Source organism: Zonotrichia albicollis, chromosome 5 (genome assembly GCF_047830755.1).
Source record: "Zonotrichia albicollis isolate bZonAlb1 chromosome 5, bZonAlb1.hap1, whole genome shotgun sequence".
Classification (NCBI taxonomy): Eukaryota; Metazoa; Chordata; class Aves; order Passeriformes; family Passerellidae; genus Zonotrichia; species Zonotrichia albicollis.
Window position 1 is genome coordinate 73779993 of NC_133823.1, and position 16997 is coordinate 73796989.

General features: G+C 54.7%; 2 protein-coding genes across 3 annotated transcripts in view; one reads left to right on the plus strand and one right to left on the minus strand.

Annotated features, from left to right (window-relative positions):
• The window catches only part of SEPTIN11 (septin 11), a 46398-nt gene extending 38852 nt beyond the window's left edge, over nt 1–7546 (minus strand). For both annotated transcript variants that reach the window (XM_074542128.1, XM_074542127.1), the window contains exon 1: nt 7385–7546. In XM_074542128.1, the coding sequence (XP_074398229.1) occupies nt 7385–7411 (27 nt within the window). In that variant the 5' untranslated portion in view covers nt 7412–7546. The remainder of the gene's footprint in view (nt 1–7384) is intronic.
• Nucleotides 7547–11084: 3538 nt separating this feature from the next.
• SOWAHB (sosondowah ankyrin repeat domain family member B) lies at nt 11085–16711 on the plus strand. Its single transcript, XM_074542126.1, has one exon. It carries the CDS (start codon nt 11263–11265, stop codon nt 13372–13374), a length of 2112 nt encoding a protein of 703 aa, XP_074398227.1. The 5' UTR covers nt 11085–11262; the 3' UTR covers nt 13375–16711.
• The last annotated feature ends 286 nt before the right edge of the window (nt 16712–16997 follow it).

Genomic DNA, 16997 nt, shown 5'->3' on the forward strand with positions numbered 1-16997 from the left:
CAACCCAAGGTGCCCTGACAGCCTTAGTCAATCACATATCAACGACGCCCGTGAATCGTTCCAATTGTTCAGTGACCATCAACTGTGCGTCCCAGAAGGGGAGGCACTGCTCTGAAAAGTTGTTTATTCTCTTACTTTCAGCCAGGTGCTTTCTAAGTCAGACCATCAGGAGAGTCCACTGCAGCTTTGCTGAAGAGCTGCCCCACAGTCCAAGTCCACACTTCTTCCATGAAGGCTCTCCCCAACATGGACATCTCCCCGGTCTGGTGCCACTTTCTGCCTCCACTGGACACCAGGGATTGTGCTACAAGCCCTAAACCCCCTCCTCTCCCAGAACACTGAACCAGGCCTGCAAGAAAGGCAGGAGCATCTAAGGGCTCACTTAAAGATGCAAGGATTTAAGGGAGCAGGGGGAGAAAAGAACTGACATAAATTAGGTCAAGTGCTTCTGAAAAATGCCAGCTCCTTATATATATAGCGACAGCACTCTGATATCTTTTAATCTCAGCTTGCCATTGTCAGATATTAGCTGAAATTCCCTGCTTTTGCTCCGGCTGCCATATTAAAGTGCCATGTATTTAATATTAATGAGGCAGATGAAACAGAATGAGACTAGGCTGGCACTTTCTGTGATAAAAGACAGCTCGTGGCAGAAAAGCATTCATTTAAAAGCACTAGGGATTTCTCTTGGCTTGGAAATTACATACAAGATACAGGAAAACAACAACACCCTTTTCAAATGTAATTAAAAATCTTGATCTTCTGATTCTATAGGTTAACAAAGGCATAATGGTTGACTGGTTGTTTCTTCTGCTAAGATAACCACAGTGGCAGGGAGTTGAGTTACCTGGCCAGAATGATGGGAAGCTTTAGCTGAACTGCTGAAACAAGATTTGAAAGATTACTTCCCCCCGCTCCCAGAGTCCATACCCTTGTGCTTACACTCAGGCAAAAAACCTCAGGGCTCAGAGCTCTGCCCAAAAATGCAAAGGTATAAGGAGGCCTGCCATAGGCCAACCCAGACATGAGGCAGATTTGAAGGAGGAAAAAGCAGCAGCCAATGGATGTGGTGATGAAGTGGTGTGATGTGTCACCAGACGATATCACAAAATCCCTGCTCCTCTTGGGGCCTTGACATGAAGATTTGAGGACTGTGCATATGTTCAGTCCCAGATGGCAGCGTTAAGCCTTATAATCACTCCCAGCACTTACAGGGAGCAATACCTGCTCACAGTATGACAACCTAATCTTTTCTCTGCAAACCTCAGAATAAATTAGTACTGCTCCCAATTATTTAATTCCACACTTCCTGACAATACCAGCCTTGACACTCCAAACTAGGAACAAAACAACAACAAAGACTATTAAAATAACATCAGCCATGCTGTGGCTGTGTTCCTTCCGAGATATCCAAGAAATGTCATCATACTAGCTAAAACTAAAGGAGACAACAGAGAAAAAAAAAAATCTTTAATCACAGATGAAGCAAGAAAAGGAAAATCCAACTACATGTATGCACAATCTCTTTACTGGCAACCCTGTACATTTCCTAGACACATCCAGGCGATATGGGGAAATCCATGTTCCTGCAGGGAGATGCCAGGAATGAGTGTCAGCCATAACCTGGTACCTTCACCTTTCCAGGAGGCAAGTTTCTCATTTCCAAGCTAGTCTGTTGCCTGCCAAATTTGGTCCTAGAAAAATTAAGCCAGGACCATCAGGCTGGCCTTGTTCATTCACCTGAAAGCTGCCAAAAGCTCCAGACTGACTCAGATCAGAGAAGGGTTTGCACAGGGACTGAAGGGAGATGATTCGAGTGCATCCAAAGGCAAAGGCCTGTCTGTGCTACAGCAGGAACCCCTATCTGGAAGGCCAAAAGCAGCCCTGCAATTCCGCCTCTACTGCAGGTCACACTACTGCACTCCCTGTGAGCCCCTCGTCGTGCTGCCCTGCGGAGCCACAAGCTCACGGGGTCACCAAACAAAACATCTCCCCAGCTTGAGCCTTTCGCTTTCTCTACGGACAAAAACCGAGCTGCCACCACCAGACTGCCAGAATCTTAATTCGAGCCAAGTTCACGTGCTTACACAAAGCACTCTGCACACTTGGTGCATTCAACACATCTGGTAAATAAGTTCTGTTGAGCCTTTTGCTTACAGGACACTGTAATTGACTTTGCACCCAGCAAAGCCACCCAGGGAACCACCTTCAGATCCACTGACAGCCCCGAACATCCCGCCAAGGAGTCAAAACAGTGCCTCACTTCCACACCCATCACGTGAGAGAGGTTAATGTAATTCCTGAATGAAAGTCATGAGAGGCATGCAGATTTCCAGGAACAATTTCTATTAGAACTACTGCTGTGCACAGGAATCAGCTCTCAGGAGCCGCCGGCAAAGCGGGGGCAGTAACCGTGGCAAAACCAAAGTGTTTTAAAACCAAAGTGTTTTTAAACCAAGTCTTTTTCTATTAGCTTCTGCCAAGTATTCATGAGCAGATCTGGTAAAGAAATAACCCACAATTACAGTACTTCAATAACATATTTACAGCAGCTAGATCCCATCTGAAAATAAACCCAGAAATAGAAAATCCAATTAGACAATAGAAAGACCTAAAGAAGCTGTAAGCTCAGAAGGAAGAAAGCACCAACTCCCCAAAACAGCAGCAGTCTGCTTTTTGACAGCACCTTATGTGGGATGCTACTACAGAACACAAAACCTTAAGCCTGCAAGAAAAGATGCAGCTTCTTCCTATTTGCAGACACTTCAAGAGCTCTAATTGCAAATCCAGATCCTAACCCTGTGTCACCAAAAACACGGGCACATCCTGTGTCTTCAAGTAAGGAGTTCCAAAGATAGCTCAAAACTCATAAATCACAGAGCTCAGCAAAATAACTGTACTAGCAGGCAAAGGCAGTATTGGCCTTTGGACTACAGCTTGTGCCAGCAGAGCACCACTTAGATGGGATGAGCAGAGCACTTCAGAGATGGAGAAAGTTTCTAGAAAGGCTGGGACCTGCTAAAGGAAAACCACAGGGAGCTGTTCTTCCTTCTTGTGGCTCTTCCTTCAGCACCTTGTGCACGGCCAACTGGACCTTGCCTACACTCCTGTTCATCACACCTGCCCAAGCTGTGGACAAGAACAGTTCTGGCAACAAAGTCCTGGCCCACAGGTGTCTAAACCAGGCACCAGGGTGCAGAGGACGGGAAAATGCATCCAGACTGGAGGGAGCAGCCAAGAAGGGGCATCTCTTACTCCCACTGCATAGGACACAAACAAGGACAACATTTGGGGTAAATTTCCATTGAGGCTGCTGTGAGCTGAGCGAGCCCAAAGTGGGTTCTGTGTCTCTGCTCCAGCAGCAGCGCTGAACCGTCCCCGTGCCGTGGTGTTTGTCTGAACCATTATTCCGCATCGCTTCCTCCAGCGGGCTGGAGAGCTGCTCACAGAGCTGGAAGTGAAGGCAGCTACACAGCGCACCTAAAAAAAGCTTAGAGTACTATTGGGAGGCTTTTCTTGTTTATTTTTACATCACCTGGTCACTTCCAACTGCTCTACGCTGAAGCTGCTACAGAATCTTTCCCTGAAAGAGCCCCTGCAGCTCACAGGACTGAAGCCCAGAGCCAAATCACGCCAAGGGCAAGGCTGGAGGAAGCTGCAGCATCTGCCAAGCCAAGAGAAGACCCTGTGCCCTTGGCATCTCTCCTGCCAAGCAAGCACTGAGCAGCCTCACACCCGTGCTCCCAGAATTACCTCAAAGAGCCACAGGGCTGCTGCAGGGGTGGGAAGGGGATACATAAAACATGCCTCAGCTGTGCGTAAATATTTTATTCCTCAGATTCATGCTTAGTCAATCCTCATCATTATTTTAGGGGCCTTACTCAGGCACTAAAATTGCTTCCCCATCATCTCACCTACACAAAGCAAGGACTTTGCAAGTATCTCAAGTATCTGACTCCAGCTCAGCTCATTCACACTGCAAAAGCTAGAGGTCCTGCGTGTGTGGTGGGCACACACACAACCTGGCCCGTGACCAAGGCTGTGCTGAAATAAAAGCAAGGAGGAGGCAGGTTCCCACCACTATTAGCATCAACAGGAGCAGCAAGAATTGTCTGAAAGAATTTCCTAGTGCAAACAAACAGCGAGGTGAATAAAGGAAACAAAAAGGTCACAAACTAAAATACAGTCCTGTGTGCAACACCCAGGGCTTCCTTGGTGCAGACAACTGAGCCAGGCCAGGCCCAACAGTCCCATTCAGCAGCAGCAGGCCAGGAAGGCAAACCCTGTGCCCTGGCCACCTCAGCAATCCAAGCAGTGCCACCCACACCCACAGCATCACCACGTTCAGTGAGAGCAGCCTGCAGCCCCACAAGGCAGAAGCATGGTAGCCCCTTCCCTGCTGCCATCTCTTGTCCCACGCCAGCGGTGGCCCTGTGGCACTCAGCAGCACACACAGATGTGGCTCTCCAAAGGGGCTGCCCCCAGCTCTTGCTGAGCCCAGTGAGTGTCAGCAAATCTGCTGCTAAAAGACAAAGCACAGAGGCTTCAGCCCCGCACTACCTTCCCATCTCCCTCGCCTTCCTCCCCTCCATGGAAACCAGCAGTCTCTCATTATCAAGTATTTTTAAAACAGATTGAAGAGTAAGAATACATTGTGCTGTTTTAATCTCTCAGATAACATTTTCTATGGCTCCCATGCAAAATCTGCACTCCAGCCTCATTTTCCCTTCAGTTTTTGTTAGGCTTAGAAAGAGGGGGTACATTAATAAATGAACGTGAGTCTCACTCCTGTAACGCAACCAAGCTCTGGTTCTGTACTCATTTAGGATAAACACAAAGGGAAGGGTAGCTAGGCCAGGGCCCTCTTCCATACTCATATCTACCAACAAACCATCCAACACTGGTCAAGACACTGGGAATTAATCCAAGAGGAAGAAAAGCATCCCCTAGCCAGCACATCTCAACAGCCTCCAGACTGGAAGTGGCTTATCTTACAGTGAGCCCAGATGACCACAGCATCCTCTCAGCCTGGTTCATGTTTAAGCACAGATATGGATTTCATCAGCTGAGAGCTCCCACAGCAGCTCCCAGCACCCATCCTGCCAAAACTTTGCTTATGCATGCCTCTACATTTGCATGCCGGGATCAGTCTCCATTAAGTCAAATGAAATTACAGGCAGCACATTACACATGTGCCTTCACATCTGTGGGATCAGGGCCTTAAAGGGAAAGCCTCCCATCCTACCAAAACACGCCCTGCTCGGCTACAATTAAACACAGACACTTCAGAGCAGTTTGCTCAAGTTATTTTTCTATGCATACTTTTACAATTAACATAATGTCATATCCTGCCAGGACGTAAAAGGTTGTGACTCAGGAATGTTATCATCATTTTAACTCCAAGTGACTCGCTTTTGGTTTCATTCCTTTCCTTTTTCTTTCCCCCCCTTCCTTTAATTCTCCCTCCAACAAGATGCATGCCACTCACAGCTCCACTTAATCATATTTTGTAACAAAGTTGGAAAGGCAAACTTTCATCAGTCTTGCCTTGCTCTAACGTATAATTAACTCTTCCTTCCAACTCCCAGCAGCACAACAGCAGCATGCAAAGTGGGAGCATGGAGGATTAGATAAGGAGGTAGGGAAGAGAGAACATGCCCAACACCTCCTGAGTGCCAGGCCACCATCCTTTCTTCTCTTATCAGCCCGAGATAAAACAACTCCCTTGTCCAAAAAGCACGGACTCGGCAGGATGCAGGGTCTGCCCCGCAGCTGCTTCCGAGGAAGCCGAGTGCCCTCCGCCCTCCCTCTCCCACATGCTTCTTTCACGCTGATGGATGCTTCATCCCCCAGTCAGTCCCACGGGGCTGGACTCAGCAGCCCACAGACAAGAATTTGGTTTAACTGGTGCAAAACCCTCTATGGATGCGGTTCTGGGATGGCCATGGGCTTGGAGTCACCAAAATAACCCAAGAGGCTCAGCAGCAGCACCAGTTTAACATAATTTTAAAAAAAGCGCCAAACACATTCACAAGAACAAACAGCAATCACATCTTGCAACAAGCCACGTTCCTGAGCCTCTTCATGCTGCGAAGCTACTGCTCCACACAAAGCCAAAAGGCTCTGCTTGGCAATACCCTTCAGCTTGCCCTAAAACATCATCTGAAGGCACACCTTCAATGCATATTCTTACACTGAAAGCCAAACTTCAGTTTCCAAGCATGCTTTAGACCTTAAGATCAAGGAAACATTTCAGAAGAAGCCTTACAAATGGCTGGTATAATTTATAGGTATTCTGTTAAGAAGCACCAGCTCTCATTTTGCTTAGTAGCATAACTTCCCCACCTCCAGTAACACCATTAACCCCATCTCCATACATTTGCTTTTCCACATCAGAGGAACCATACAGCCCCGCAGATCCACAAGCACTTAATAAACCCTAAAAGAAACTTGTCTCATCCCGGTCACATCTTGAACGCAGACCATTTTCTTATTTTGAGAGGGAGTTGCATTCAAGTCCTCCACTCACGGGCAACTTCTATGTTACTCCCAAGCACTGAAAAAGTTACCGGGAAGTCGGTCAAGTCTCTCCCTCCCCTGGCCGACAATGCACAAAAGCGCATTCAGTCTGGTCACGGTGGAGTTTCATTCACGTTTCTGCAAGCTGGATGCCAGAGAGATTTCCTTTTCTTTCTCGGCATACTTCGTTGTTGTGGGTTTGGGGGCTTTTTCACTTTCTCCCCGTCAGGGGGAAATCTTTTGTCTTTCTCAAAACGAACCTACAAGCCCTCTCGGCCACCACACCCCCAGACAAACGGTCACGCTGGAAAACGCAGGACAGCCGTGCCCCAGAACCCTTCCACGCCCGGACCGCCGCGCCGCGCCCGCCGCAGCCTCCCGGGGAGCGCGGGCCCGTCCCGCCCGCCGGCCGCCCACCCGCACGGGGCACAGCCCTTCCCGCTCCCCGCTTTCCCATCCGCGGGCAGCGGCGGGGCAGAAACACCCGGGGGAAGGCGCCAACACCTCAGCGGCGGCGGACGCAGCCCAGGACCATCCCCGCCGTCCCCCCGTGCCCGCGGGGCTCCGGGAGCAGCCGCCCGCCGCCGCCGCCACGGCCCCGCCGCAATCACGAGCCGCGGCCCCAAAACGGAGCCAAAAAAAGTTTTGCGCGGGCTCCCCCCGGCCCCGGAAAGGGGCAAAGGCGGCGAGCCCACCGTGCCCCCCGGCACCGCAGCCCCCCGCGAGCACCGCTCCCCTACAGCCCCCCGCACGGCATCCCCAGCGCTGCGCCCTGCAGCCCCCGGCAGATCCCGCCGCCGCGCTCCGGCGATCCGCGCTCGGGCGATCCGGCCCCGGCCCCGCGCCGCCCCCCGGCCCCGCGCACCGCCGGTCTGCCCACGGCCACGGCCATCGCGGTGCGGTGTCTGCGCTGCGCTGCCGCCCGCCGCCTCTGCGCTGCCTGCTAGCACTGCAACATGGCCACCCGGCGGGGAGGGCCCATGCGCAATGCAAAGGGGCCGGGCGGCGAGGCGGGACCCCCCCGGCCCTCCCCCGGGGCCGCCGGGCAGCGCGGGCAGGCGGCCGGCGCCGCTCCGCCGCTCGGGGAGCCCCGAAAGGCGGCGGGAGTCCCGGGGGCGGCAGCCAGTGCCCAGCGGTAACCCCCCGCTAATCCCGATCCTGCCCACGCCGGGCCGCGGTACCCGTCCCCTTAACCCCGAAGGGTCTCTCTCGCCCACCCTGGCAGTGCCACAGATGAGCATACTGACACATCTGCTCCAGAGACCCTTGCAAAGAGACAGCCAAGCAAGCGCTCAGCAAGATCCTCCTCAGCAAGAAGGAGCGCAGGGATTCAGCAGAGAGGTATTTCTAACAAGGAGGCACACAGGAGCCCTTAACTGCCTTGTATAACAACACAGAGAACAAAACATGCTACCTCATTCCTCTTGTTTCTCTGAGCACTTCTGCCAAATACACAAACACAGTTTCTAAACAAACTTGGTATACCAAACAGCAGCCACGGTGGCCAGTTGCTCTCCCATGTCACAGGTGAGACAGCCACAATACAGAGTGTCACCACACCACTTGAGAAGGTTTCAAGCATCTGCCCTTCTTGTTCTTTAGCCCAAACTTTCACACCCCTCATGGGTCATGCACAGCACCTGTGTGCCCTCTGCTCCCTGTGGTGATTGGCCAGTACCCCTGGACACTCCATGGCTGTTCCTTCAGCAATGGTCACCTGCTGCTCACAGCTAGAGCCCACTGGGGATGAGGCTCGGCAGCCCCACTCCCAATCACCACAAACTGTGTGCCCACACTCCCACTCCCCTAAATGACTTCTACGGCTGAAGAGAAGCATAGTTGGCTCCCTGCCACTCCAGCTGACAAACACTTATCCTGGTGTTGAGCATGATATCCCTTTACCTAAAAGGTGGGGACTCTTAGGGCTAAGCTAAACATGTCTGCTTGCAAATCTATGGCCAAGGTAAGTATGAAGAAAAGGCCCTGCACTGCTTTGTGAGACATAAAACCCCAAAGGGCTACTGAAGACAAGAGACCCTATTTGCTGCACACTTGAAGGATACGCTGAATTATGGACACACCAGAGCTACCCCCATATAAGAACATCCACAGAATCAAAAGAAAAAAGCCAGCAGAATAAAAACTGAAAGCACAAGTAAATGACCCAAGGTAGTGATAACCAAATAGACCTTTGCAGTGCACTTACCATTTGTAGTCCCTTCAATGTCAGGCTCGTACCTTTCCCTCCAAAGGAAGCCATTTCTGTATGGCTATATAGTAACACATGGCTGTTTGAAGAGGCTACAGTGTCCAGGTATCTCCTTCCTGCAGCTTTTATGATTGTGTTTTGAAGAACTTGGGAGCTGATCTTGGAGAGGGGTCACCCACACCAGCTCCTGCACCCCCAGCCTGAACCAGAAGCAATGCAAGTGCACTACCAGACCCTCCTCCCCCCCAGCAGCTGAGGATCTGCACCTGGGCAGTGCCCTCAGCCGGGTACAGGTGCAGCCCCCACCAGCAAAGCTGCTGCACCAACAGACATGCAAAGGTGTCTATCAAGAACATGTGGCAAGCATAGCTGATGCAGCGCTTTTATCACTCCAACATGTCAGGCGTTAATGCCAAGATCCGAGGGAGGCTTCAGCATTAGACTCATTATTGCTCTTGTAGCAAATTCCTCCTGCACACACAGCTCCAGTGAGGAGGTGCTGAGCCAGCCTGCGCCGGGAAAGGCGCCCGGACCAGTGCAGCCTCTAGTGGAAACCTGGTGATCCTATCTAAAGAGCTGCCCTCGTGGTACCTGTGGGTGAGGCACACAAAGCTTCCCCTCGTCCGGATTAGAGATGCATGATACTCCCACATCAGCATAACTCAACCAACACGAAAATCTCCTGTGCTCACAAAACCTTGATGTGACTCACCGTGTCCTTCCTTGGCCTGGAGCTGGGAGAGCTGTAGCTGCCTTTCCTCCATGATACTCACGCACAGACACCTTCCTGCATATGGCCATCCATGCTGAAAGAGCAGGGGGAGAAAAACATCAGCACAAAGAAACGTTTTGCCACCTTCCCCGAGCTCAGCTAGCGCAGCTCTTTGCAACTGTTAGTGTTCAATACCTTGCGCCTCAAAATTTCACACCCATTGCTAACAAATCAACGCCTTTTCATTCCAGAAACCCCATAGAAACTGTTTCAATGCTTCCAAAGGGAATTGCCAGCCCCTCATTCCAGAGGCCCCACAGGAATTGTTTCAACATTCCCAAAGATGTTAGGCATACACTTTGCCAAGCCACAATATACAGAGTATCATCATACCAGTTCAGAAGGCTCAACCTATACCCAGTAACACCGCACCACAGGCAAAGGCTTCAAGCACCAGTCTTGTTCTTTAGCCGAACCTTTTATACCCTCATGGTTCATGCACGGCACCTGTGTGCCCTCTGCTCCCTGTGGTGATTGGTCAGTGCCCCTGGACACTCCATGGCTGTTCCTTCAGCAATGGTCACCTGCTGCTCACAGCTGTAGCCCATTGGGGATGATGCTCGGCCACAGCCCCACTCCCAGTGACCACAAACTGTGTGCCTACATGTATGCATCATCTATTGCAATCTCTGTCCGTGGTTTGTGAGGGCTACACACACTTCTGGGTTTGCAGCAGGCTGCAGGATATTCCAGCTGCTTACATGACAGGCAGCTAAAAATATTTATGGATAGCTGGGAGCCTGCAGCAGAGATGGCTTCTGAAGTGTGACTTAGGGCCTGATCCAGACCTCTTTAAAGCCACAGAGCCCACACTGAGCTCAGTCCCTCCATTCTCTGACTGCGAACAGAAAATCCAGCACACCTTCTCTCCCACACTTTTGCCCACTATTCAGTCCCCAAACTGCTTGGGACAGGGGCTGTCATTTGTTCGGTGTGCACAGGGCACACTGCCCAGGGGGCACTGATCTTACCATCCCTCTCAGCTGTTATGCACACACTTGTGGTATCAGCATGGGCAGTACAGAACAAAGTGAGATCCCCACAACAGCACATCGTGTGTCCAACCTCTCTCAGCCACGCAGCAAATACAGAGATGAGATGTGGTGAGATACGATGTGACTGCAGACACTCGTGGTGTTTGTGTGTGGTTGTTGTGCATGAGTTGTTGTACATGTTGTAATAACAGCTACCCCAAACCACAGCACACCTGAAAGTCTTTACTGTCAATTTTCCTAAGTCTGGCACCACAGGGCAGCTCAGGATGGGATGCACCTCTGGTGTTGGGGTGTTTCATGGAGCACTGAACGTCCCGGAGGACGGAGACCGACCCTCTCCAGCCAACCTCTTCCCATAGCTGACCACCCTCGCTGTAAAATAGTTTTCCCTCACACACAAATGGAATTTCCTGCATCTCAATTTGTGCCTATCACCTCCTGTCCGTTCACTGACACAATGACTGATAAGCAGCTCTTTGGTCTCGCTGCCCGCCAGCAAAGGACCCTCGCATGCTCAGCTCCTCCCGCCCCCCTAGCCCGCTTCTCTCCTTGGGTGTCACCTCTCCTCAGCGCTGTCACCCCAGCTCGCACCACCACGGGCCGCCACCCGGGGCAAAGGCGACCGTGGGGTGGCGGCCCGGCCACGGAGGAGGAGGAGGAGGCGGAGAGGCCCGGCGCGGCGGGAGGCGGGTTTCCCCGCCGCACCTGGGCGCAGCGCCGAGCACCGAGGCACAGCACCGAGCACCGAAAGCCGGCCGGCCCGGAGCATGGCGCGGGAGCTGAGCCAGGAGGCTGTGCTGGACTTCCTCTGGGCGGCCGGGGGGCGAGCCCCCAACACGGCGCTGCTCCGCCACTTCCAGCGGTTCCTCCGCGACCCGGCGCTGACGGAGCAGCAGCGGCGGGAGCGCCGCGAGTACTTCAAGAGCCTCGTCAACTCCCTGGCCACCGTCCACCCCGCCGCCGCCCCCGGCGCCTCCAAGGACATCGTCCTCCGCCGCAGGTACCGCGACCTCCTCGATGAGGAGCTGCCGCCGCCGGAGGAACAGCGGGAGCAGGAGGAGAAAAAGAACGAGCCGCCGCCGCCCCGACGCGACCCCGACGGGCGGCGCGGCCCCCGCGGGGAGGCGGCGGAGCAGGGGCGGCCCGGCGGGGCGGGGGGCTGCTCCGCCCGGGGCCGCGGCGGGCCGTGCTGCGAGTGCCGCCGGGCGCGCCGCGCTGCCGCCGCCGCCGCCGTCCCCGCGCCGGGCCCCGGGACACCGCCCACTCCCCGGCCGCCCCGCTCCCGCTCCCCGCCGCCCCCTCCGCAGCCGCCCCCGTACCGGACCCAGCCGCTGTCCTCGGGCCCCTGGGCGCTTCGCCCCGGCGGCACAGCGCGCCCCCGGCCCCCTGCGCAGCCCTCGGGTCCTGGGGCGCTGTCCCCCGCGGTGCCGCCCCGGTCCCGATCGCCGCCGCTGCCTGCCGCCGGGCTGCCCTCTGCCACAGCGTCCCGGTCCCGGACGCCACCGCCGCCACCGGGCCCGGGGATGCCGCCTCCCTACAGGTTGCCTCAGCCCCGATCTTTGCCGCAGCCCGCGACCGGGATGCCCTTGCTGAAGGCTCCACGGCCCTCAGCAAGCCCGGAGAGGCGAACCCCCCCCGGACCCGTCCCGTCCCCGCTGCTGCCTTCGGGCCCCGGGGCGCTGTCCCCGCAGGACCTGCCCCCTTCCCGATCCTTGCCGCTGCTGTCCGCCCCGGAGGTGCTGCCCCTGTCCCGCTCCCTGCAGGCGCTCCCTGCCAGCCCCTCCTCATCGCCATTGCTTTTGTCGGGCCCCGAGGCGCTCGCTTCCACCAGGCTGCCCCCATCGCAGTCCAGGTCCCTGCAGCAGCTCCCCACCAGGCCGTCCCCAGACCTGCCGAGGGGATCCAGGGGGCTGACCCCCAAGGGACCAACCCAACTTCAAGTCCTGAGACTGCGCCCGTGTCAAAGCCTGACACTGCCGTCAGGCCCTGGGATCCTGCCCCCCACCAGGCCCCCCCCACCCCAATCCCCGCCACAGTCCGCCACTCTCCCTTCCCCATCCCGGCCCCTGCAGCCACCCCTTGCCAGGTCACCCCCATCCCAGTCCTTGCGGCCAGCGCAGGGCCCCGCAGCGTCCCAAGCCGCAGAGAGCCAGCTCCCAGCACCGCTGCCTGTTTTCCAGAGCATCAGGCGCCAGCTCGCTTTGTCGGAGGCGCAGGGCACCCCCTCCTCGGCGCACGATGACTGTGGGCGGCAGCCTCGCTCCGTGCTCGCCAAGAGCTCCCCTAGGAACGCCGCAAGCCGGGGGCCCCTGGTGCCGCTGGGACAGCGGGAGCACGCCTGGCTGGTGGCAATGTCAGCAGGCTGCTGGGCTCAGGTGCGGGGGCTCTTTCTGGAAGAGCCTGAGCTGGCCCTGCAGAGGGACTTCATATCAGGCTTCACGGTCCTTCACTGGCTGGCCAAGCACGGCGACGGGCCGGGCCTGCAGGAGCTGGCAGCGGCGGCGCGGCAGCTCGGGCTGGCCCTGGACGTGGACGCGCGCTCGGGCTGCGGGTACACGCCGCTGCACCTGGCTGCCATACACGGCCACCAGCTTGTCATCAAGGTGCTGGTGCTGCAGCTGGGCTGCCAGGTGCAGGTGCGGGACGGCAGCGGGCGCCGGCCCTGGGAATACCTGGGCAGCTCCACGTCGGGGGAGATCTGGCAGCTCCTGGAGGCACCCCGCGGCACAATCATGTTCCCCACGCAGCCCCTGGCCCGCAGCGCGTCCTCTGTCAGCAGGGTCTCGCCCTCCGCCGGCAGGGCGGCGCTGCCTGCCTGCCTCAGGGTGCAGCTCGGCCGTGGGGCAGTGCCCCACCAATCCGGCAGCGACAGCGACTGAGACAGCTCCCGGCATCCCTGCCACTGGAGATGGGACCTTGGTGGCCACCCTGAGAGAGGAAGCCACGCAGGCACAACAAAAGCTGTGAAACAGACCGAACCTACTGGAGAATGCACTTTTAAATTATTCCAATGAACTGTTGTCTGAGCCTCTCTGCCCTCCCTCCCATTTCTTGCTTTTCTACCAGCAAAAGGATGCGGTAACTCTGCTGGAAGCAGGAAGAACCCTCGGGAGGCAAGTCCTGCGCAGCCCACAGGGCCAGGACCAGCTGCCTGCGTGCAGCCACGACCACCAGCATTAGTGGGACCGTGGCTTTGGGGTGAGGCTCAATCTGGCCCCAGTCCAGGCAGAGCACTTGCTTTTGCTGACAGTGACAGATTGTTGTTGGTCCCGGGGTTTGCAAAACACTTGTTTACACCACCTCAATTCTGGGGAGCAGTAAAATGACATCCCTTTTTAATCCCAGCAGATTAAGGATGAGTCCCTCTTTTAAAAATGCAGCTGATCAAGATCCAGCCTTCCAGCGAGTAGGGAAGGGCGTTTCCCAGGCCACCTTGCCCACCATTCCATGCTGAAAGGAATGCAGGGTAGCACCACAGCCCTGCTGCTCTCCACAGCTGCCCGGGGCTGCCCAGCAGTATCCCTGCTGCTCCCTCATTCCTGCACCTCCAGTTGCTCTCCTCACACCACAGGATTAGGAAGTGGTACCTGTGTTGTGGCTAGGGCCCTGTTCCCACGCCCCGGCACGGAAAGCATTCCGGGAGGATTGTGTGTTGGGCAGAAAAGGAGCTGGGCTGTAGGATGGGTCCCAGCCTTGCAGAGGAAAGGCAGTTTCGTAACCAGAGCTGCATCTTCCCAGAGACACCAGCCCCAAACTGCCTGTCAGGTGTTTATGTGCTGGGGGCAGGTGGGACTGGGGGCCAAGTGCAGTCATGAGATGTCCAGTGGAGTAATTCTTCAGAGTTTACAAAAATCAAACTGTCTTTAGGAATCTCAGTGGATTGTGTGGGTCCTATAATGTACTCTGCTCTCAGCTTTAGCATAAATGAGCTTCTAAAGCGTCAAAAATTGCAACAAGTTCATCTTGCACCTAATCTGTCCCTCCTACAGATGCTCTGTGGAGGCAGGAGGAGAGCTGAGGTACACGAGCCAGGGATGCAGTGCTGCCAGGCTGATGCTGCTGCTGGGTGACCCCGGGTGCAGAGCAGTGAAACTGGGCCTGCTGTCTCAGCCCCAGTGGGAGGCTCTGGGGCACAGCAGAGCAGGAGGTGGGAGCGCTCATGCATTTGAGGCATGTGTGTGAGTGCCTGCAGTTTCGGGGAGGAACAGCAACGAGGGCAGCAGAACCTGACCCTTGCATAACACGCGTGCCAGGGAATGCCTCGAGTCCTTGCTCAAGCACTAATTGAGGTCTCTGCTTTGCTTGGGGTTTATTTGAGGGAGGAACTTTTTCCTGCACAAGGGAAGCTACTCTGCCTGACTCTCGGGCCACAGAAGGTTGAAGCCTTTCCCCAGCCTGTTCTTCTCCTTTTACAGGGAGAGAGTTCAGTAAACCAAAGCAGTGTCCTGTCAATGATCATTCCTCTCTGAGATGAAACACCATCTTGAACTCATAAGAAATTCGGCTCTGGAGTGGCCTCTGAGCCACCAGCAGGAGAACGTGGAGGGCCCTCTGGGACCTCCCAGAGCAGGAGGAATCCTGTGTATTCCCCCTTCCTCTTCAATCCAGCTGGGGTTTATACTCTAGGTCACACCTACACACAAAGTGTCTGCTACCTGATGAAGCAATGAAGCCTTTGCCACCACATTTAGAGCCATTGTCACTACTCATATCATGCACCAGGCTCCCTGGGGAAAGGGATCCCTAAGGCCTTCCACAAGCCTTGGCTATGAACTCCTAAAAGCAACCCTGTTGGACAGGGTACATCAGGGATGCCACCAGAGCCTTCCTGTACAGGGAGCTTCTCAGAAGGAACCCCAAATAAATGAAGTTTGTGAGCTGACTAAAACTGGGGCGGGGGGCATATTTTTTCTCCAAAGACAGCTTCCAAAGAACAAGGTTTTCCCCTTTGTATCTTCCATGCTGCTACCTTGGGATTCTCATCTTACACCCTTTCCCTGACCTTTCTCCGTGACGCAAACCAAAGTGGTGCTTTTTTTTCCCTGCACAGTTTCAGCCCTCGCCTGTCACCTTTTTCAGAGCCCTTTTCTCTCCCTGGCAGTGTTGTCAGACTGCTGAACTAAATAAGTTGTGACCTGATTTTGTGATCACTGTTTGCTTGCCTATTGAGATGAGACAGATAAGCTGGATTCTCCAATTTTTGAGTTACAGAGCAACTGTTAGGAAGCTCAAACCTTTCCATTCTGGATTCAGTGTGCATTCACTCTGGTTTATCAGCTCAGCGGTGTTAGGACTGCTCACACTGCTAATACTGCACAGCTCCCACACCACACAGTTATTTGGGGGAATAACCACTCTTTTAACTCCCAGAAAGCCTCATCCTCCCAAGTTTTCTGCGAGTGAAATAAGCAGTGGACAGGGTGAAACCCATGTCCAGCCCATGGTGGGAGGCAGGGTTCCCTCAGCCACTGCTGCCTTGGTGCATCACAGATCCAGCCAGCCAGGAGTAAACCACCACTGGATACACACACATGCAGCCTGAGCATCTCCATTTCCAAGTTCTCCTCATCTCCTTGCCACTTACTTGTCAGCCTGCCTGGCCCCTTCCACACCTGTGCACGCTGCTGTTTCCTCATTGCAGCTGGACGTGGCTCCTTGCCTCACACCCAGTGCAGGCATCTGACTTTGCACCGCCCTGAAACGCAGGATTAACGCACAGCAGGACTCTGCCCTCTCCTCTCGCTGCATTTACACACACCTCCCACTCGGCTGCTGCTGGCAAAGTCCACCCCTGCCCTCTGTCACGCTTATCGCTGATCAGCTGCTTTGTCCTCCAAAGCCCCCTCCAAAGCAGAGGGGGAGGGTGCTCCCCGCCTCGGCCTTTGCCCAGCCCAGGCTGTCAGGCCCGGCAGGGTAAGCCCTCAGCACCCTCACACGCCCAGCGCCGCGGCTGAGAGCGGGCGCACGGCGCGGCCCTTGCTCAGCTGGACCCACGCCTCAAGGTGGGGACAAGGACCAAAGGTGGGGCAACGCTGGGAGCCCGGCTCAAAGCGCCCAAGAGGCCTTTGTGCAATTAAAAAAGTGTTCCTGGGCAAGGCAGGTGAGCAAGAGAACAGAACACTGCAAACCGAAACCAATGGCCATGGGACCCTTTATATCACAGCACTTTGTGAAGCAGACAAACAGAACTTGAAGAATGAAAAAAAAAAATGGAGAGTCCATCACACAAAATATTTTTTCTTACTATGACAAATGTCATTTTGAATTAAATAGTTTGTATACAACTCCACAGTGAGAAGAAAGTCTTCTAGTCTTGCACACTTCTAGCAAGTAATGAAACAATCACAAATGCTACTAAATGCTGTTAAAGCTGGAATTTCCCATAATTACATTTACTACAGGTAGCACCAGATGTAGGTTAGTACAGCAGCAGTCCGAGTAAAATCTATGTATTGTATGAGTGGCCTTGCCCCAATCCTAGTTGTTCTAAATGGCCTGCAGC

Excerpts from the sequence above, each read along its gene's own strand:
- SOWAHB (XM_074542126.1), top strand. The coding sequence starts at position 11,263 with ATGGCGCGGGAGCTGAGCCAGGAGGCTGTGCTGGACTTCCTCTGGGCG.